Below are 21,999 nucleotides of genomic sequence, written 5' to 3' on the forward strand. Positions count from 1 at the left end.
GCATTAATGTGTCATATGTGTCACACATATGCTTTTAAAGGGCCTTCAACACTGTCAACTGTTTCTATTAATATGTCCCTATTAATAGAATTGTTAATTGTGTATAGAAATGTGTTTTGAAAGTGTAAACTTGCTACAGTTCCTAAAGCGGTGACATTAGGAATCTCTTTAAAATGAACAAGTCTTTACTGTCATCTAGTGGGAATTAGAGCATTGTCATGATCATTGCAATAGATTCGTTCCCAACGGCTATTATAGGTTTCTATCTCCATCTAGTGCACGATAAGAACAATTCAGTTTTTAAACAGAGGGCGGAGTGACGTAATGTTGTCACAGTTTCTACGTGCGCGTTCATGAATCCCGTGACCTGCTGTCAAGCACACGCATGCTAGCGCACTATGCGAGATTTGTTTGTCAACGAATGAATCGGAAATTCCACAGTGACCCGGAACACTCAAAGTATAGTGACGGTAATATTTACTCTTGTCAAGCAGCGTTACAGCAAGTCGATAACAGGAAAGTGGTTTGACATATTTTTATTTCACTTAAAGGACAAGAAAACTCGTTTCTCGTTTTATCGCTGCAGATTCGCTAATACGCAATTCTCCGAGTTCTCCAGCCGGTATTAGCTTAGCCAGCTAGCAAGCTGGGCTAACAAGGTGATGTAGCGACAGCTGTGGTGCGCTCAGGAAATGTGATGGAAGTTGGTCTAGGCGTGTTTCTTTATGAAAGTTTCATTTTTGGACTAATATGAAGCCTGACGATAGCTGCCGCGGAGCAGTAACCGCTTTCTGAAGGTGCAGTGAGCACAGCGCTGAGGTCGGGTTTCTTGGATAGTTATGAGCAGCATCAACATTACAACCAAAATCCCTCCATTAAGCTCTTTTTATACTAAAAGGTCAGCGCTGACACTACTGGCAACAAAGAGTGGGTTTTGAGAAGCGATGTGTTTTCGTGCTGTCACGAGATGAGTCTCGACGATGAAACACTGCAGGCTGGGATGTCCTCAGTCCAGTCGGGACTGGAAGGGCAGCTGCCGCTTTTACACGCCAGACATCACAGCGCTCAAGGCGGTCTGGTGTTGGACCTGAACTCCCAGGAAGACTACCTCAGCAGCAGCTCTCCTGAGTATGACAACTATGGGAATAACACCGGTCCTCTGTTCGAGAGGAGAAAGAGATCTAGATCCAACAGCTCCAGACATAGATTCAACGAGGTGGTCACGGAGCTCGGTCCGGAGGAAGTGCGGTGGTTTTACAAAGAGGACAAGAAAACTTGGAAGCCCTTTTTGGGCCACGATTCACTTAATATTGAGCTAATGTTTCGGAAATACTGCGAGCTGAACCCCGGTGCAGCATGCCCCCAGGCCAGTGGAGGAGAGGAGGAGAGCGGGTCTAGAGAGCTGGAGAGCAGAGGGATGAACGGTGCAGTGCCAGCAGAAACGAGGACCAGCAGTGTGCACGGAGGCCGCGGGTCCTTGGACACATCCACCGTGTCCTCTGATGAGAGGGACGCTGAAAGCATTGAACTCAATGTAGAGTCAGTGTGTGTGCGAGGAGGACTCTATCAGGTTGATATAATACAGAGACAATGCTATCCTGTCTACTGGAAACGTAAGTATAAACACCCCAATGCAACCCAACTTAAATCACCTCTGCATCAGTCACATGTAAAGTAGCTCCTGGTAGAGAATAAGAAACACAACTTATATTAGTCAAACCTCACGTAGAGGTTATGAAAACTACAGAGATCTGCAATATATTAGCTGCCAAAACACTTCACACTGTTCTGTAAAAGGTTCTAGTTTAAATGTTAAACCTGTAGCTGAGTATGCATTTTCTGTAGACACTTACTGTAGACTGCATTGTTTTCTTTTTTTGTTTTCTTGCAAGCTAAGTACTTCATCTGGCCTTTTTTTCTGGATGTCAGTGTATTGAGCTCAGCTGATCTGCATTAACTAATTCGTGGATATTTCCAGGAAAAGGCAGGGAACAAAGGAAGGCAGTTGCTATAGCGCTTTGGAAAACCTGACCTGAATGAATAGGGTTCATGGCTAACTGGGTCTTTTGAAGCTTAATTTCAAATGACATTTACAGAAGAGGTTATTTTCACAGTTGTTGATGCTGTGGTTGTATTGAGACCCTCTCTGTACTCTTTCAGTGTGGTCTGCAGGCTACGTTAACAGTTAAGAATGTGAAATAGATACTAAAGGAGGACGTTTGAATAGTCATCCAAAGCATATCAGTTCACAAGTGAGAGATTAGTTTACACAATGGAACATGTATAAAGGTCATTAATATACTATAAGATAAAAAACATCAGAATGTTTTGAAAATTAAAAAATAAAAATCAAGGTTGTGTTAAATAGTTCTTAGCTTTAGTTTGGCATATTGCTGACAAGCCTAACAAACTTACTTGACTGAACTGTACCTACTGTCAGTTTATGTGTCTACATTAGCTTTAGAACACTTTTGTCTTTAAATAGAAATAGACAGACTTTGAACAGGCTCACTCTGTAGAGAGAGAGAAGTTCTCTTTCTAAGGCAGCCTAATTTAAGATCCTACACTCTTATTCACCACCAGAGAATTACTTAATGATGTCACTCAAGACTGTAATCAAACATGGCCTCTCTGCATTAACCACTGAGACTTTGCCCCCCAGGATTTGTCAGACTTGTTGAGTTACAACGAAAGGATTCAGTTTCCAGAAACCGACTTACTTTCATTTCTACTTGCTAAATAAAGCAATATATTTATTCCTTACCAAAAATTGAAATTTCATGATTCCCATCCATGCAAGGAGCTATTTGTTTTGTTTTGGATCTGATACTAGATAATGCCTGTTGTCCTACAGAACAAGACCATATCCCAGTGATGAGAGGCCAGTGGTTTATCGATGGTACTTGGTTGCCATTAGATGAAGACGAAAGCGACCTCATCGAACGGGAGCACCTTAACCATTTCCGTGGGCAACACGTGCAGGATACCTTTGAGATGGATTTGGTTCCCAGGACCATTGATAGTAAAGATGGTGAGCACTGGGGAAGGGCAAGGGCAGGACAGCCTTAACCTTGGTGCAGTAAATTCTGTAATATAAAGTGTTTAAAGACAAAAATGCGTTAAAAAACACAGCACTGAAGCATCCATTCTTATAACTAACACAGTAAATGAACTTATTAACTAGATCATAGCTTAATCTGATGCTGATTGTTGCAATAGCCAGAATGTCGTTGAGTAATAACCTTCCAATGCATCTACTGATGACTGCGAATGCAAGTGAGAAGATTAAATGCTCTCATAGCCATTGCTGGTTATAAATTCCTTCAAAAAGTAAGTCAGTGAAAAACGCACCAAATCTTTACAGTGAAACTAGAATAAAAGTAACCAGAGTCATAAATGAGCAATTTTGAGACAGCTCAAAGTTGCTAGTGTAGATGCACACTCAGTTGAAATGAATGAGGCAGGTGTGTCCATTCATGTGATTGTAGGTTTTGTCATGTCACCCTTCTAGTATATAGCAGGTGCAACTCGTACATTCTGTCTGGTCCTCCTCTGAGGGCTGGCTCAAGCAAAATGTAGCAGCATTTAGCTGTGAAAGGCAATAAGAAAGGGGTTCTTTGATTCAGCAGTCTCCTTTACGCAGCCAGATCTACAAGACCTTCACTGGTGATAAGTGTGTGGGTGTGTGATAAATAGAGCAAAAGCAGAGAGAAAAGCATGCAGCAGCTGATAAAGATGGTGGGAAAAGTTTAGTCTTTATTGTAAAAACAAGACTCACAATATCACCAAGGTAATCTGGGACTTGTGTACTACATTACATACCTTGCTTCAATCTTAGTGACATTACATGTCACTATCTTTCTTCAATTTTTATTTAATCTCAAGACATATAAGAGAAAACGATATAAAGTCGCTCATGTTTGACACACATTGTATACACGGATGCTAAGAGATTTCGAAGTATATGGATGCAAGTGTATAAAGTCGTAGTGGAAAGAGGGCTCAAAGTCCAGTTATTTGCAAGGTGAGAGAAATAATGTACAGGGCCCCACAAATTGGTTTTGTGACACTTGGCAGACTCTCCATTACTCAAATCGCAGATCATAAGACCTTAAATTTAACTTGTCTAATGTACTACTGCAAGGGAAAATAACCTACTCACCCTTTGAAAGCCATACGTAAGATATATATGTTAATAAAACCTAAAGAGCCATCATTTGCATGTGCATTCATGTAGTGCGTATCTTGGCAACGTTCAAGATCTGCATGAAAAAAAAGTATTTTCCTCTTATATTTGTAAAAGCATGAAGGGAAAGTGAATGGTAGCTCCTGATAATTCACCTTGTTTGAGTTCTTCCTTCAGGCAGCTTTTAAAGAAATATGTTTTATCTTGAAACTAATCATTTGAAGCCCTGACAACATTAAGGACTAGCACCACAATCTATAAATGTGTCATTAAATAAGGCAGCAATCCCTGACAGTACTGCAGTAAATGCATTCCCCAAGATACTGCTGTCTCCTTTACCTATTGCTACTATTTTTATTGTGTTCACTAGCCTAGACTAAATGTTAGTGCAGCAGGAGACATGGTAGGCATACCAGTATGCTCTGCAGGTACATCGTCATCAGTGTGGTGCAAGTGCAAAATATTGGCTGATATACTGCTTCTGCTGGTTCTTCTTAAATAATAAACAAGGAAGAGTTAAATCTGATGTGTCACCCATGCGTGATATGGTGTATTTTATGAAGTGAGGATTCATTGTGATTTTTACTGTTATAGAAAATGAAACAGTGGCGTCACCCCCTATTATTATTTTTTTTATTGTTACCGTTTGACACTTTCTTCAAAGAGTGCCTGCTGTCATTTGAGTCTTAAGCTGACAGGAATCGCAGATGGTGATCACTGGTGTAAGCCAGTAGTGAAAACTATAGGGCGTGTCCAGTATGTCAGCCTTAAAAGACGTCAGGGAAAAAACAAAGCGTGCAGGCTGGACACTGTGTCATCTTTGAGCAATGCAGTTTGTGTCGTTTGATGTAGGCAAGCCTCATAAGTTAGTTTGTGTGCTGCATATTCTGCTACATTTTATTAAACACCAGAGTGTAGGAACACCATGGGATAATTGATGACTGATACATACTTAAAAGAAACAGAAAATTCACACTTAATAACATAGCACACATTTGACAGATGTATGGTACTGACTTGTGCTTAGGTTACAATCAAGTCTTGAAGTCATTTGGCAGGAAGAGTCAGTTTTACAGTGTTTACATTCACAGCCTACTGTAACAAAGAGTTGGTAAAGGGATTTGTTTTATCTTATCCGCAAAGATAGTTTTATATTATATGATGCAGAACAGATGAAGGTTATCAGTTCACTGTGACCTGTTTGGACTGCTTCTTCTCATACTCGGTATCTCAATCATAAGGAACCACTTAGTTATGAATGGATCCATCAGTGCTGTAATGCCCAAATGCACATTACTGGTAGCTTTTATAACAAAACCCTCCCATACACTCAGCAGTTCTGTCCTCCACAGCTTTTCACCTCTACCAGTATTTGCAAGTCTGATGTCTATGTTGTCTTTGATTGAATGTTTTAGTGAGACATGTCTTGTGCACTTGCTGATTTGATTAACAAATTTGAGAAAGCCTACATGTTTGTGGAACTAATTTTGTCACGTAGCATTTTTCTTACTAATTAAAATACTAGCATAAATTTAGTAATAAAATCAATAGAGAAAAAATTACCCAGGTCATGATAAAATATTATGAATAACCAAGTTTTAGCGTCTATCAAACAGTTGACATATGTGTGTGGTTTCATATGGCTGTTTTCACAAGCTGACACTCATTTATTGAAGGAGAAAATGAAATTAGATCAGTCGTCCAATAAGATATGGCAGTAAATTATCCTCATTCTCACCACTTCTAAGCACTTGCAATTAAACTAAAACACCTACTTATCTCTAACTAATTAAATCATATACAAAGCAATTAGATTATTCACAGTGGAAAGAAATACATCTTCTAATCTGTGCTGCTCCAGGTAAGGGAGGCATTGGAGATAATCTCCCAGATACTTATTCAGAGCTCTTTGTAAAAATGTAGTCAGTAGGTTGGTTTCAGCATCACCTCCTCAAAATGGTTATAAATAGGAACGTATGAATTATTCATTAAGTGAAATGGAAAAATAAGTACTGTTAATGCTGTTAGACGTGAACTTATGTAGTACACGTAAACAAAAAGAAATAATGGGGATTTGTAGCCTGTATAGTCAGAGTCATGACATGTGTAGATATTCTCTGTACTTCTTTGATAAGTGTAAAAATGTCATCTATAGCACATGTCAAACAGTGCTGCATTTTTGGCCTGAAGGCTCACAATAAGTTTGCGTTGTATCAGGACATTTCAAATAGCCACCAGGTCGCTGCGGTAACCAGCGCAGACTCTTAGTCTGTCCTGGTTAAAGTGGTAACCTGACTGCAGCACTACTTGATAGAGCTACTTGTTCTAGAGTGATGACAGCAGTAGTCTGTGTGACACCAGGGTAATGGCCATTACTCACTCACTGTTGGTTGTTAGTTCTCTCCCACCTGCCCCCTTTCTACCTCCCTTTTCTGTTCAAATGGAGTGGATATCAGACGAGTACTAAACCTACATGTCACAAGCGCAAACGCTGCCAAGGTACTGTAAAATACAATTTTATTTTTTCTTCCCCCTAAAAAATCTGGTGTATTAGATCTAGCTTGTATCCCCTTCTTATAGCAGCTTGGTCTCTTTGGAACTTGAGTTTTCTTTCTTGTGTGGTTCAAACTTTTGAAATAATTTGACTATTTAAAAGCTAGACCTAGGCTCAGTTAGCAGATGTTTTAAAGGAATTTAGGCTGCTTTCTGTGTTGCAGCCTTAACTGGGCCTAGTTGCTAGAACATCTTCCTTTGTGTATATACTTAGAGTTTTGTGCTATAGTTGTTAGCATTGCTGCTTTTTGGGGAATCCTGCATATGTGTCTTTCATCTCCTTGCTGGAATAGTGAGTAGACAACAGGGTTCACTCAACTACCAGAGCAAGATCCCTAATGCCAGTAGACATGGAATAAATAAGCTAGTCTTTAAAAAAGCCTTTTGAAGGCTTTTTGCTGTCTTTTAAAAAAACAAAAACGAAAAAACTCCTTTCCTCTCCGTTTCTTACTTACTCTTTCTTTGCTCTCTTTATCTCAGTCCTCTGGCAGTATGACTGTACCATTAATGAACCACCATCACAAGCTCCCACTTTAAGGGCCATGAACAAAGCTCTTTGTTGAGAGCCAAGCACAATTGATGAGCCAAACATAGAAGCCATTTATGAACAGTTACTATTATAACCCTTAACAGCTTCTTTCAAGTCCATCACTGTCCTAGTTCTGGATTTATTGAATAGAGAAGTCCTGGGGTCTGTGTCCTCATCTTCTAGTAAATCTGAAGCAGCCGATCTAAAGCCTAGTTGCTATATCACATGAAAATTGGATTGTCTTTGCTGCTCTGAGGCGGCCCTGGATGAAAGGAATCTGTTATTTTTGTCAAGACATAGTCAAGAAAAAAGTTGAAACTTTTCGTCAGGAACAAATGTCACAGTCCCAGGCCAGTTTATTTCATTTTATTTCAATTTTGCCTTTTATTCTTATTCCCATTATTTATTTATTTTTACCTCTCTCCAGATTTGAGATTCTTGCATAGATGAAGTTTCTTTCTTCAAGAGTCCCCAGTTCCTTCACTCCTTGCCCATCCCTGTATAACATATAATCTCATCCTGTGTCTCTTGGTAATTCTTGACAGGCTGTTAGAGATCTAGCTCAGTGAGTTCTTTTTTTTTTGGTTGTCTGTCTGTCCATGTGTACATTTTGATCCCCTCCTCTTTTACTTTCATTTCCTTACCTGCTGCCTTTCACTGTAAAACAGGAAGTGTTATTTTACAGCACTAAACATCAGTCAACAATTTTCACTCAAACATTTGATATTAATAAAACCAGTAAAGTGGAGAAGTTAGGCATACTTCCTAGTTTTTTCCTGTTATTAAGTATCTCCTGTTTTACTGTGGATTTGGCTACAGATAAGTCTCAACAGTTTGAGTTGGCCTCAAACTAGTTTGTTTAGAACTGTGCAGCTCTTATAGCAAATGCCACCCTCCTTTTCACCTGTATGGTGTCTTCTGAGTACAAAGATATGAGGTAAGGAGTCTGTTTGAGATGAAACCAGCCTGGTTGGCAAAAGGCGCTCTTCTAAGAAGAACTGCTCGTTTCCCTTTCTTGTTGATTACTGTCAGTATTTGGTGATGCAGTTTTAAAATGACCGGAAATATATGTGACAGAGAAAACTTTCTAAGAATTCCCTCAAATGGAAAGAATGTCACAAAGAACTATTTTTTTATCTGCCAAATAAAAGTGACAACCTGTCACTTTGCCTGTTCTTTTCAACAAACATTTCTTTTTTCAATCTCTACAAGCTATCCTCATTTCTTAGAGGCAGTCATTCAGTTTGGGACTGGTTACATTCAAAGTGAACAGGTCTTTGGTACAGTTTAATAATGGCTTGTCATCACATTACCCATAAAGCAAACCTACCCACAATGAAAGTATCCTGCCAAGCAACGGTAGACCAGTTTAACAGATGCATCAGCACATTTTAAATTCAGGTGTATTAGAGGGAGCTGATAAATTCTCAAATTTACTTTTACTATTTTACTATTTATCTTTCCATTTTGTTAGGAATGTTTAATTAATAAAAATCTGGAAATGATGCATAGTTGTGACACAGTACTCTGTTATTAAGTAAAAACTGCATTTAAACTTTAAGAAATTAGATTCTCTGCGTAATAGTAATGCAGTTCCATTTTTTCCCCAGGGTCTGTGTGACCATATTAAGAGTTTGAAACTAGAGAACATAATCTGGAAAATGGCATTTTTCCAAGTACTATACTTTTTTGTTCTTAAGGGTTTTAATTCCCAGTTTGGTTCCGAGCAATGTGAAGAAATGTGACCTTCAGCTGCTGTACAATAGTGTGTGAACCAGACAATGGACTGTGCACTGGACCAGTGCATGAGTTTTCCACCAGTCTTGTTCAAATTAATTTGATTGCACAATGCACTTAAAGGACAGAGACATAAATAACTGTTGATGAACCAGTCTCACCTATTGCTCTTAGCTTCTGTAGCAAATGGTGCCTCTCTAGTCTACCTCTGCTCTTACTTGCTCTAGTCACTGCATTACACTTTGAATTGAGAACCAGGAGGAAAAAAATAACAGTAAGAGAACTAAATGTAGATATCAGTACCAAATATATCTTCAGCTGATGATGCACTGAGAGCTGAAATCTGCAAACATAATTTGTGTTGGTTTGAGGTGTTTTTCTGTCTGCAGATCAATGCTCTATGCTGCATTTTATCAAGCCGTTAGACTAGTTTGTTCCTACTTTTGCTGATTTGCGCCACATTCCTAATTACTGCTTTGTAAATTTGATTTATTTTAATTTTTCCTGTTACCTTAGTTTTTCCTTCTATTCCCCCCCCCCTCCCCCGCCCCCCAAACAATCTCCTTGTGTCCTTTCTTTCCTCTAACTGTTCATGTACTCACTCCTCTCTCTCACTGCCCCCTGCAGCCATCCATAGTCTAAAGCTGAGTCGATCACATGTGGATTGGCACAGTGTGGACGAGATCTACCTCTACAGCGATGCCACAACTTCCAAAATTGCAAGAACAGTCACCCAGAAACTGGGCTTCTCCAAAGGTGTGTAACCACTTAAGGTTTCCTTTATTTATTTAATAGCATTTCTGATGAAAGCATGGTACAGAAACTCATCATATCTGCTTAAATGATTTCAAACTACAATTACTAGGATCCCTTGACTTTACATGCATGTGTTGTACTGTGTGGTATTCAGCCGACACTAGCTTGCTAACACATTGTTATGGTAAGCATATCTGCTAAAGGTTAGCATGAAGTAACTGACTCAAGCCTTACAGATTTCAACATGCACACTTGCATAGGTGGAGATAAATTTAAGTTTATCCTCTTTGCTAAGGATATGCCTATAAAATGTGTGAAGCCAAGTGTTTAGTCAGAAAATCGAATTGATTTCCTATTTCGTGAGCTTGAACAAGCGTCTCGTCCAGTGCACAAAACGACCTGTATATTAATGCATTTGTAGTTTGCATCAGGTATTTAAACACAGTGTCCTAACTGGATTAGCCCAGGAGGTCACTCTGTGTCCATCTGCCAAGTGCTTAAAGGGCCCATGTGCTACTGAAAAGATGACAAAAAGCAATTGATGTTTGATCCGGATGGATGACTCTATTCTGATCTACAGTCTCCAAACCCTACAGCACATTAATCTCTCCTGCTTTCAGGACAAGATGGACCTGGTTATTTCAATTTTACCTGAGATGTTCATTTAGTGCTAACCAGGCAGCAGTCCAGTAGATACTATTACCCTGCTGTGTAACACATGACTAGACTAGATTATAGATTCTAAATAAGGTGACACACTTGGCCCCATTGACACATTGGCAGCCACAATCACAGCAGGGTTCCCAGGTTTCACCTACTGGCCTCTTTGGACTCCATCACTGCAGCTTTTTATAGCTTTCTGGTGAACATAGTTGTAATGTGTTTTTAAATAATGTTCTACATAAAACACTAAGTTTAAATAGCTGGGGTTTTTTTTCTTTTTAAAGCTTGCTTTTGTAAAATGAAACTCCAACCCCATCCTTACTTGTCTTTTAGCCTCAAGCAGCGGTACGCGGCTCCATCGGGGTTATGTTGAGGAGGCCTCACCTGAGGACAGACCCCCTCAGACTACGCACATTGTCTTTGTGGTTCATGGCATTGGACAGAAGATGGACCAGGGGCGCATTATTAAAAACACTGGAATGTGAGTTAATACCTGTATGTTTGTTCTTTTTATGATAGCAGTACTTTCAATTTCATTCCAATGGAATCGGAATAAAATTGAAACCTAGTATAGATGAACTCAAAGGCATTGTAAGAAAAGTCTTCCTGGGACGTACTGTGGTGTAATGTTGGAACTGTCAAAGTTCATGTTCTCTCTGCTAAAAACAGACAAACAGATTTTGTTGTGGTTTTTTTGTAATGTGATATGATGGATTTGACACATATACCTGACACATACCTGTCTGTCTTCTTTTGTTGCCAATTATGTAGCTAGTGCATTTCTGAAGTGTCAGAGTGCATAACTGAAGCACTGTTGCATGAGCATTATAATATGCTCATGCAACAGTATCCTCTAAATCATTCAGTTTTCCCCCCTCCACTCCTGCAGACTTTGTTTTCTTCTCCTGCATGATCTCATTTTCTGTACCCATCTTTCTCACTCTTGGTCTGCTCATGCCGTTCTGTTACTTTACACTTGCGTTGTTAATGTGTGATCACACAGTGTACCAAACCTTAAAAATAACACACATAGACACAACAGAACAGGGAAATGCAGTTCTATAAAAGTAAGTAAAGAAAAATGACAGGATTCATGTGTGCAGAATAAAACCAGCTGTTTCCAGGACTGGAAACATAGGCAAAAATGTGGTTACAGTTTTTGCCCATGTTTCCAGTCCTAATCAGTTCCTAATCAAGTCGTGCCATTCTGTCTCAGTGTTTTATATACTCATTGGTTATATAACCTTCATCTGTCCAGATTTCATGCCAGTGGGAAGATGTAACTCTTTATTTGGATTTTCTATAGAGCACTCGACACATAAAAACAAAACAGTCAGCTTGATGCTGTGTTGATACGTTACTAGAATAAGCCTGCTGAGTTTCTTTTGTCTTAAGGTGGAGATAAATTTTGTCAAAAGTTATATCTTGTTATGAGGAACTTCGAAAATTGTAAATTATGTAGAGCTTAATATGACAGTGCACAATAGATACTTCTGTCTATAGAAATCTGATAAAGTAAGTTATCACAGCATCAGTTTCTCTTTTGAACTCACTGAAGTTCAGCTGTGTATACAGTATTGATCATATGTGGCTTAAGCTAGATGCAGTCCTTTCATATGTCTGTTTTTATCTAAAGGAATAACTGTAATAGCCTTGGACCATAGGTGTGGAAGCTTTAATTACACTTGTGCAGAATTGTCACTGTGTCACAAACTAAGGAGTTAAGGCAGATAAAGTACAGAGTCAAGCTGCAATGTAAATGTTTACTGTAAACATACTGTAAACATTTCTTCTATCTTCATGTAGATTATAGCGCACACACTTTCTCAGCCAAGAGAAACAATCATCCTGAAAACTTGATGTATTTGTTTGGTTTTTGGTTGCTTCTTTTTACCTGAAGTAATATTAGGTATTTGTCTTTTCAGTGTCTTACATGTATATTGATGAAGCAAATTGTGGTGAGATTTTGCAGTTACAATGTCCTAAGACAAAATCAGACAGTGTAAACTTGCTAATCCTCAAATGCCAAACCTGACTGTCTCCATTAAAGCCAATCTAAAAGCAAGGAAAACCTTACAAAACTTGGGAAAGCTGTAAAGCAGCACTCAGACCTTTGAGCATTTCCCCTACACACAGCTGAAAGTCCTGTCAAAACGTGCATTAGGTGCTCTATTCACAGTGCAGTCATTTAAAAGCCTCTCCCAACCTCCATTTATCCATGTCAACAACTGCCTCACCCGTCTCTCTTTGTGTATTTAGTGTATCCTGCAAGCTAATGGTGCCCCATATAGGGCTAATAGCAGTGTAGCCTTTGTATGCATGCTGCACAAGGGAAGCAGCTGCATCAGTAAAATGGACATCATTCTTTTCTGTCTGACAGTCGTATGACTAAGACTATATAGATTTAGACTTCGAATCTGTCGTTTTAATAAACTGCTCCTGAGACAATGTGACAATGACATTGTTACTAAACAGCGTATTCCCAAATGCACTCTTAAGTCCTTCATTTGTATATCTGCAATATTGTTGTTAAATACATTATATTCTGTTTTGTTATTGTATGTTTAGGTTGCGGGAGGGTGTGAGGAAGATGGAGGAGAAACACTTCTCAGAGCACAATGAGGAACATGTGGAGTTCCTGCCTGTCGAGTGGCGCTCCAAACTCACACTGGACGGAGGTGTGCATGCATGTTGTTATCTTTCCTGTAGTGCAGCTGTGCAGTCTGGACGGCAACTAGAGAAAATTCCTAAACTGGCTTCTCTGATATTGGCCAGGATTATTTCAGCTAAATTATTCTGATCTTTTGTGGAAGAAATACTTTTTTGATGACTGCATATATGAACAATAGTCTGTTGTCGTTAGCTCTTTTTTTGTGCTCAGATGTGGGTATGTTTCTGCAGATACGGTAGACTCGATCACACCAGACAAAGTGAGAGGACTGAGAGACCTTCTCAACAGCAGTGCCATGGATATCATGTATTACAACAGCCCTCTTTACCGGGATGAAGTAAGAGTCATACAGATTCAGTAATTAGAGTCGCTGGTGCTCTCTCTTCGTCTCTTCTCATTATTTCACATTCTCTCTCTCATCAGATTACCAAGGGTCTAACAGAGGAGCTGAACAAGCTCTACTCACTTTTCTGTTCACGGAACCCTGATTTCGAGAAAAAGGGTGGCAAAGTGTCCATCGTGTCTCACTCTCTTGGCTGTGTCATCACGTATGACATCATTACTGGCTGGGATCCCGTGCGGTTTTGTTTGCAGGAGCATCGCGTGGTGGAGGAGGACCTAGACCTTCGCTGGATGTCCTATGAAGAGAGGCACCTTTTAGAGCAGCAGAGGCAAACAAGGAACAGGTAGAGCTTTCCTTTGTAGGTTAATGACTCTCAGGGGCTGTATGTATAGTTGTGTTCAGTTCAGTTGTGTCTGTTTGGATCCTAAAAGATATGAGTTTAAAGCGGTTAATGTCAAGGAGCCTTGAGAATTGAGTTTTGATACGTTAATGGCAACCCCCTCCCAAATTCAGCTTTGTAGTCGAATTAGATAGGTTAAATTTAACATGTTTATTAAAATATTTTTAAAAAAGAGCCATTCAAACTGAATTTTAATGAAAAGCTCATAATTAAATGTTTATTTTACCTCCAAAAATCTGATTCATTGAACTTTACTTTACTCCGAATGTTTCCCTTAATCATCTATGCCATAACATCAGTGACTCAGTGTTACTGTCACTCAGTTTATATCTTTAAATTTAACATCAAGCCTAGTGTGTGTGTGTGTGTGTGTGTGTGTGTGTGTGTGTGTGTGTGTGCGTGTGCGTGTGTGTGCGTGTGTGCGCGCTGCAGAGTAATATATCTGCTGGCCACTGCCCGTCGCGCTGTGTGCCATTATTGTGTGCACCATTAACTTTGTAAGACAAGAAAATGCTGTAATAAGGTTTATTGATCTGACTGAAAAGGGGACTTTTTGATGACTGGCCTCTTTTGTTAATGGGGCAATGGGTATCAATATTGAAAGAGATTTTCACGCTAGAGTTTAGAAGTTTCAAATTTCTTTATAAGGTGTAGTTTGGGCTTCTTTACTTGCTTCTTGTTGCAGGTTACAAGAGCTGGAAAATCAACTCGCCACACTCGAGGCCTCTAAACCCTCAGCCCCCCCAGCCCTCAAATTCAAGGTACTATATTGCTTTGTAAAATATCACTACTGTAATGTGTAAGAATCTTTGACAAACTTTTAGGTGTTAAACTAATGTTCTGTACTCCTAAAATAAATGAATATATATCCATATAGGAAATAAAACAGAAATTAAATGTGGCATTCACACAACAAATACATACAGACAGGATGTATTTGTACCAAAGACTTCTACATTTACAGTAAATAATCTTGGCACCTTTCATTTCTCAGGTAGAGAATTTCTTCTGCATGGGTTCTCCTCTGGCAGTATTTTTGGCACTTAGAGGAATCCGCCCTGGTACCAGTGTCCACCAAGACCACATCTTGCCCACCTCAATTTGTAGCAGGCTCTTCAATGTCTTCCATCCCACAGACCCTGTGGTCAGTACTCTTACTGTACCCATCACTGTCTTGTCCTTTATAGATGAGCAGGAAAGGAAATCGAGAACCGGTTCCCAGTAGTTCAGTTCCTTGGAATTATCGGCCTGCTTACCTATCACGTCGGCTTATCAGTTCCATTTACACTACAAACAGCTGATTTCAGTTCATGCGTCCAAGGAGGAAATTAGTGGCACAGTTTACAGCATGGATATGGACGATACTTTAATTTTTATTTACATTCAGAACAAAAACAGCGGCATTATGCTGCTAACAGAACTTTGGGTCCATGCAAGCATTTGCACAGACAGCATGCTAATGCTAAGCTAGCCAAAATCCCAGAGTGATGATAAAGCTTTTTTTATATAGCAGGTGCATTTTTCCCTTCAGATTAATCTGAATTGGCCTCCATTTGCTGTATTAAATATTAAAGTGAATATATTAGTTGATGAAATTGTTACATTTCAAGTTGATCAATCTCCATACAGTCCTACAGTAGTCCATCTTGACACTCTGGCTGCTCTGTGTCTGGGAAAGTGCACTTAAAGGATAAAAGTTAGCTGTGAGAGCAAACTTAAACTCTGCTGGTGAGCACACGTTTTTTCTGAATGCACATGAAATGTGGTGGATGTAATGTAACTGTGCTTAAGTCAAGATTTAGTTTTGTCTGCATGAATTTAGGGCGCGCTTTGTTCTGAAGATTTTAGGTCTTTTGTTTTTTCCACTGTGCAATGTCAATAACTGCTGTTTTACTGCCTTTTTAGGCCTACAGATTGGAGCCACTCATCTTGAAACATTATAGCAACATTGCACCTGTTCAGATACACTGGTAACAACCTGAATTTGATCACCCTGCTATTCCTTGAATGGACTTTATAAGTAATTATTCTCTGACTATTTGTGGTCTGTGTATTCATCAGGTGTAGCGCCACTAACCCCACACCTTATGATGAGATCAGGCCTACTTTTCTCAACCCTGTTAAAGATCCCACGTCGGATACAGAAAGCATCCCCAGCCCGAGTACATCACCTGTCCTACCCCGGAGGCACTATGGGGAGTCAATCACTAATTTGGGCAAGGCCAGCATATTGGGTAAGTCCAACACAAACTGAGCACATGTGTTTATGTTATTACAAGTGTTTGTTATCCAGCATTAGTTATACACTTTGAAAGAATTTTAAAATAATCTGTAAGGAAGTTTAGAGTAATGACCGTTCAGGAGTCAGTGTCTGTGGTTGTTCACTACTTCAGGATAAGATTAGATGAACCTGAAGGAACAGACTACTGTGGTAAAAGGTAATTGATGTGTTAGTCTGAAAAAATGCTTAAGTGAGTTTTCGCTCTTGAATTAATAGCCATGTGAATGCGAAGATCCAAGGATTTCCAGCTGAACTTTGCATTGTACTGAGATAATTTTATACACTTCACTCGTCTATGTTCGTAATACTGTCGCTGATCAGTGCAGGTTGTTGACTGTTCTTTTAATTTCTGATGACAACTATGTGCTCAGAGTGAGAGCTGGGAAAAAAATCCCTGTGCTATTTGTACTCTGTAATTAATGAATCTATTTTATCCTAAGAGGTCGTTGTATGTAGGTAAGATGAGATTCTTTTTTTCTTTTTTTTCTTTTTTTCAAATCACAGTTTTAGCTCCACAGTGCCATCAAGTGGAAATGATGGGAATATGCTCCTTTTGTAATAATGAATGCATTTATACTTTGAAATCATAATATAGGCGCTTTATCTTTATCTTCTGTCTTATTCCGACACTACAGGAGCAGCAAGCATAGGAAAGGGCATTGGAGGAATCCTCTTCTCACGTTTTTCCCGCTCCAACAGCCAGCCCTCAGTGTCTCTGGGACTTGAGGGTGGAGCAAGTGCTGAAGAAGAGGAGCAAAAGCGCACAGAAAGTCAGTCAGCATACGGCCTCTCTATGTTGACTCGACCCACCTCACCCACTGCTGACACATCCTGTAAGTTCACTTATCCCTCGAGTAATGTTTATATTCTTTTTTTTTTTGGTTTGTAAACAAGGAAAACATGTATATCATCCACATCCATCTGTTAACTTTCTTATTAAGTATTTTGTTTTTGAAATGGCACTGAGGTTCACTGTACTCAAGATTAGATTAAATCTAATTAAATTAGATTTAAAGATAAATAAATAAATAATGCAGTAACATAGTTATAGTATAGTATAGTAATATAGTAATGTTTTTTTTTTTTTTTAATTTAAAAGAAAAGGATGTTTGTAGCCTCCAGAGAAAGTGACAAATGGACTACATCTGCATTCTTTCTCATAGCCAGCAGGGGGCGACTGCTCTTTGCATAAAGAAGGAGGATAGAGTAGATATCTATGAAAATAAACCTACTGTTCTCTTGATTTGTGATATGTGTGTTTAGTCTAAAAATATGAAAATGTGAAAAAATACATAAATAAAAATGATGTCTTCAGGGTCATGGTAGTTCTTTTTAGAACTGAAGAAGCTTCGCGGATGAGAGGTGATAGTCCAGTCACTTTCTTTCCAAGCTCCTTAGACTAAATAAAATGGATTTTTTTATTTGTAGTAAGTGAAGTTAACAGCTACTGGATAAAGCAGAGTAATCTAGGGCATGTCTGCTGTGTGACGAACAAGGCACTACTATCAGCATGATGTGCCCTTGGTTTCCAGGCAGATTCACACTTTCACTCACTACATGCTCGGTCGACTAGATGTCAGTGTGACTATGGACATCTTTTATGTGCAGGCTATCGATGTCATGTGGTGTCTGTTTTTAATCATGTATTATTATGCATTTGTCTTGATACTTCCTGTTTCTACTCATTTGTTTTTTCTGTCTTGCAGTGGAGCTTGAGCGTCGCATTGACTTTGAGCTCAGAGAGGGTCTGGTGGAGAGCCGCTACTGGTCAGCAGTGACCTCACACACAAGCTACTGGTGCTCACATGACATAGCTCTCTTCTTGTTGACCTTCATATATAAACAGAAGGCGACACCCTCTAACCCAGCAGATACTCCGGATCCAGAGTGAGGCAGCATGCTTTTTAAAACAGAACACAACACTGAAAGAGTGAAAGCATTTCTTGTGACACATAAAGTGACTTTGTTCATTACTTTTTCTTGCTTACAAACTTTAATACACTAAAAAAAAAAAGTCCTGTCTTTGTTTGGCTCCCGATCAAGCACTTTTAATACTTGGGAATCATTACTTACAGACTCAGAACTTTCTTCCAAACTTTTCATCTTTTTTGTTTGTTTTTTACGTTCTGCACAATTGCTTACCCTGATGGTGGATCCGGTGGACCAGGAACTCTTATTTAGGAGCAAAAGCACTGATGCATAGGTGATTGTTGCACCCAGAGGAAGAGACTTCTAACTTCATTCCCAGTGTGAATTTCGACAGCTGAACTGTGTCTATCATGTCCATCGATTTCATGTAAAACAATACCTAAGTCAATTTGCTCGGCTACAGACTCGGTCTGAAACTTTAGGGCACATTTGACTAAGCCTCAGTCACTAAGGTGTCAAGTTATGTCTGATATTTTTGTTTGTTTGTTTTTCTCTGTCTCACACAAATGCGCGCACACACAAACATAAAGAAAAGAACATTTTTGGCAAAGTTCTCTTCTTCAAGTTGAATATTTAGCTACTGCATGCTAAGAAACCCATGGGAGCAAACAAAGGCAATGTGTAATATATAATATTTCTTTACTTTCCCACATAAAAGACACATAATGCATTATAATTAAATCATATTATTTTGGCAAATTATTATAATAATTATTATTTTGGTACTTTTTTCCCCTCTATTTTTTTTTAAATTTTCAATTATTTGAGTCTTGAAATAGAGTGCACCAAATAAAGCCCAAGTAAAACACTAGTTTTATACTGCACAAATAGAGTACTGCACAAATAACATTTTCCTTTGTGTTTAATCGTCACAGATAAATAGTGCAGTACCAAGGGGGCAGATGTGTCTTACAAACACAGTGACTAAATTGTATTTACTTATTTTCTTACAGTGTAGAGATCTAAAGCATAGTCTAAAATCTAAATCTTAAATACTCACTCAAAACAATATCACTATTTCATCCTCAATACAAGCTTCTATTTCGAGGATAACTTATGGAGATGATTTTTGCCCGCGTGGCTTTGTATTGATGAATCATTGGTACTAGATGTATTTTTTCTTAAAACAAATACAGAAATATTTTTTCCTAGTAACTTTCAGACACTTTGGGGATCTTAAACTGGATGTTACCTCAGAAAAAAAAAGGGATTTGAGCTTGTGGCCAAATAACTTGTATGTGTCACCTTTATTAGATGCCCTGCTCAATTAATGCTAAGGCAAAATTGTGGTTGGCCTGGAGTTAAAAAAAGTAGAGTAGATTATTTAATTTTTAAACGTTACCTTCATTATAAAAACGAATGTCTTGTTTGCCTTTTTTTTTGTCCACAGTTCACACTTTGCTAGCTCGATCGTTTACTTACAAATTCAGTTGAAATTGAAAAGAAGGATAGCAAATGATGGAAAATCATAAAATTATATATATAAAAATATAATAGTAGTACTGATGGGGGTTATTGTAGCTATAATTCCAAGTACTGATTCAGCACAAGTTAGTGCTTACTCACTTTGCATGGTGTCAAATTAATAGTAAATGGATTGTTGGGACAAGAATAATGCAGCGTGCCAACACACATCTAAGAAACTTTATTCTGTCTAAAAACGTGTGATTGCTTTTGGCTTTTCTAATGAATAGATTTTATTTGCTGTAGATTATGAAATGAAACTGTCCTCGTAAATATTTATGTGACAGACGAGCCTTTCTGTCATTGTCAACTTTAACTTGTGTTCTGCTTATTGTAATGCAGTAATCAGTTGTTTTTGAATTTGTTATGGTGCAAGCTGCAGCTTTACTGTGCCACACAAGGGCTGTCGCTGACTGTTGTTTCTTTAACTTCTGTGTTATGTGTACAAAGGCCTACTGACTTAAACCAGGCTGCCTTGTGGAGATCACCTGATAGGTAACCAGGAAGTAGTGCAGAAGCTGGGTCTAATAAGGGAGGGGGATAGTTAAGTGTTACTGTATTTGATCTGGTGGCTCTTGAACATTCATGGGCTATAAATTGCACAAACTATTTTAACACAGCCCGTTTTTGACTTTTTATTTATTCTTTACTTCCCGTCTGTTACGGTGCATAAAACAATCTGGATATGTATTTCAAATACAGTGCTGTTCTTGCTTTGCATTCATTGAGTCAAACATTGTGAGTTTCAACACAGCAAATACATAGTTGTAACAATAACATTGTTTCTAAAACTTGTGTGAAAATTTGCACATTTTCATATTTAGGCTTATTTTCAAATGTGTCACAGACAAGAAACTGGAGTGCATTAAAGATAATTTTGGTAAAATATGCTGTAAGTTTCACTGTATGAGATTTTGATGTTTGAATGACAACAATACATTTTTTTAATTTTTATTTTTTGTCAAAGATACCACAAGTATCAGGGAAATGTCTGCTTGTACATGTTTTGTAGGTTCAACACTCTTGTCAATACCAGATTAAAGCCATAATTAAACAAACAGTTTAGCACAGGTGTCCACAGACTAGTAAAGACCTTATAAATGGCTTTCGGGGAAATGGATGTACATTAAAGCTCACTGTGGGTGTGTTGAATGAAATGGGATGATGACGGATATGGTGATCTGGAGAAATGTCCCAGGAGCTGTGCAATAACTCATGCCTGTATTGGATTCTAACTGCCATCCAAAACACTGTATAAATGTCATTTTTATAAAGTATTCCAATTTGGATGTAATCAGTACTTAATTAACTGTCTTTTTTTTCTTTCTTTTTTTACTTTTAATAATCGGAGGAAAATATTGAGATTTGAAACTTTTTTTGTGGAGGAGGACGATGCTTTCATTTCTCACTTCCAGACTGAGGACAAAAGAAGCGTTTGTTCATCTGAAACTCAGACCAGATTCTTTCCGAGGCGCCCCCTGAAGTGAACAACAAAGCCGACTTATAGATTGTGAATAGCCTGCATTGTATTAAAGCTGTTGTGGCTTCCACTGGGGGCGAGTTTAATGCAGTTTAGCAACATCTGCAAAGGCGAGGCTCACAGATGGGACCAGTTAGATCAGAGGTGACTCACAAAAGGCCCTGTTGTTCTGTGTTTGACCACAAGAGGTCAGTCATTGGTCATCTAATGATAATACTCAAAAACACAGGACCACAGTGACCAGCTGTCCAGTGCCCTTCCTCTTAAGTCATTTCCATCTATTGCTCTTACCTAGTTGAGCTATTTTTGGCAGTATTAATGTGCTTAAATATATTCGTGACTGCTCTGTTGTGTTCGCTTATATGCCCTTGAGGAAAAATGGAATGTTCTACAGCCATCTACAACCACAAATGCCAAAAAAAACCCAATAAATGTGAATCCCTGAGCACCCCGCTACCTCCTACCCTTACCTCCTTCACTGCTCTACTTCCTCCACTCTACCTCCTCTGTCCTCATCCACATCACCAGCAGCCAAGCCAGCTCTCCATCTGACTCTCCTGCTCTGCATCTGGCTGACTCAAATGTTTACTCTGCAATTAAAACACAGCCTATAAAAGGCAATGGGTCGACTGCCAGACACTGACGAGGGGGTCGGAGCTGCAAGGAGAGCGGTTATAAATCGCTTTGATGCCGACCGTAGTCTGAAGGCCCAGATTCCTGAGCTGGAGGATTGGAGCTCAGTGAGTTCATCAGAAGACAGAGCCAGAAACACTGATGATTCATGGCTCTTTACTGCATCTCACTTGGAGAGCGAGTATTGTTCTGCTGCTCTGTAGAGAAAGGAGATAGCTGGCTTTCTGTTTCCCCCCCCCAAAGTTTTCATTTGATCACCTCACAGAAAGCATGTGTAAAAGCTTCCAGTGTTCCCTTTTCTCTGCAGTTACTGATGATTTATCAGCACTCAACATGTGATGCTTCTGTAATTCAGTTAGTTTCTAATACAGTGT

General features: G+C 38.9%; 1 protein-coding gene across 2 annotated transcripts; it reads left to right on the top strand.

Annotated features, from left to right (window-relative positions):
- The first annotated feature begins 373 nt into the window (after positions 1–373).
- ddhd1a (DDHD domain containing 1a) lies at positions 374–20,817 on the top strand. 2 transcript variants are annotated; one of them, XM_087832932.1, is made up of 14 exons: positions 899–1,613; positions 2,855–3,031; positions 6,584–6,685; positions 9,633–9,761; positions 10,758–10,905; positions 12,993–13,102; positions 13,326–13,432; positions 13,519–13,781; positions 14,524–14,599; positions 14,833–14,982; positions 15,744–15,808; positions 15,900–16,072; positions 16,755–16,952; positions 17,826–20,817. In XM_087832932.1, exons 1-14 carry the CDS (start codon positions 968–970, stop codon positions 18,008–18,010), a joined length of 2,529 nt encoding a protein of 842 aa, XP_087689058.1. In that variant the 5' UTR covers positions 899–967; the 3' UTR covers positions 18,011–20,817. The 2 variants fall into 2 exon arrangements, with proteins under 2 accessions (XP_006798493.1, XP_087689058.1); XM_006798430.2 differs by lacking the exon at positions 6,584–6,685 and having other exon boundaries at positions 374–1,613.
- Positions 20,818–21,999: the final 1,182 nt, after the last annotated feature.

This window comes from Neolamprologus brichardi, chromosome 19 (genome assembly GCF_056152115.1).
Source record: "Neolamprologus brichardi isolate AB-2024 chromosome 19, ASM5615211v1, whole genome shotgun sequence".
Taxonomy (NCBI): Eukaryota; Metazoa; Chordata; class Actinopteri; order Cichliformes; family Cichlidae; genus Neolamprologus; species Neolamprologus brichardi.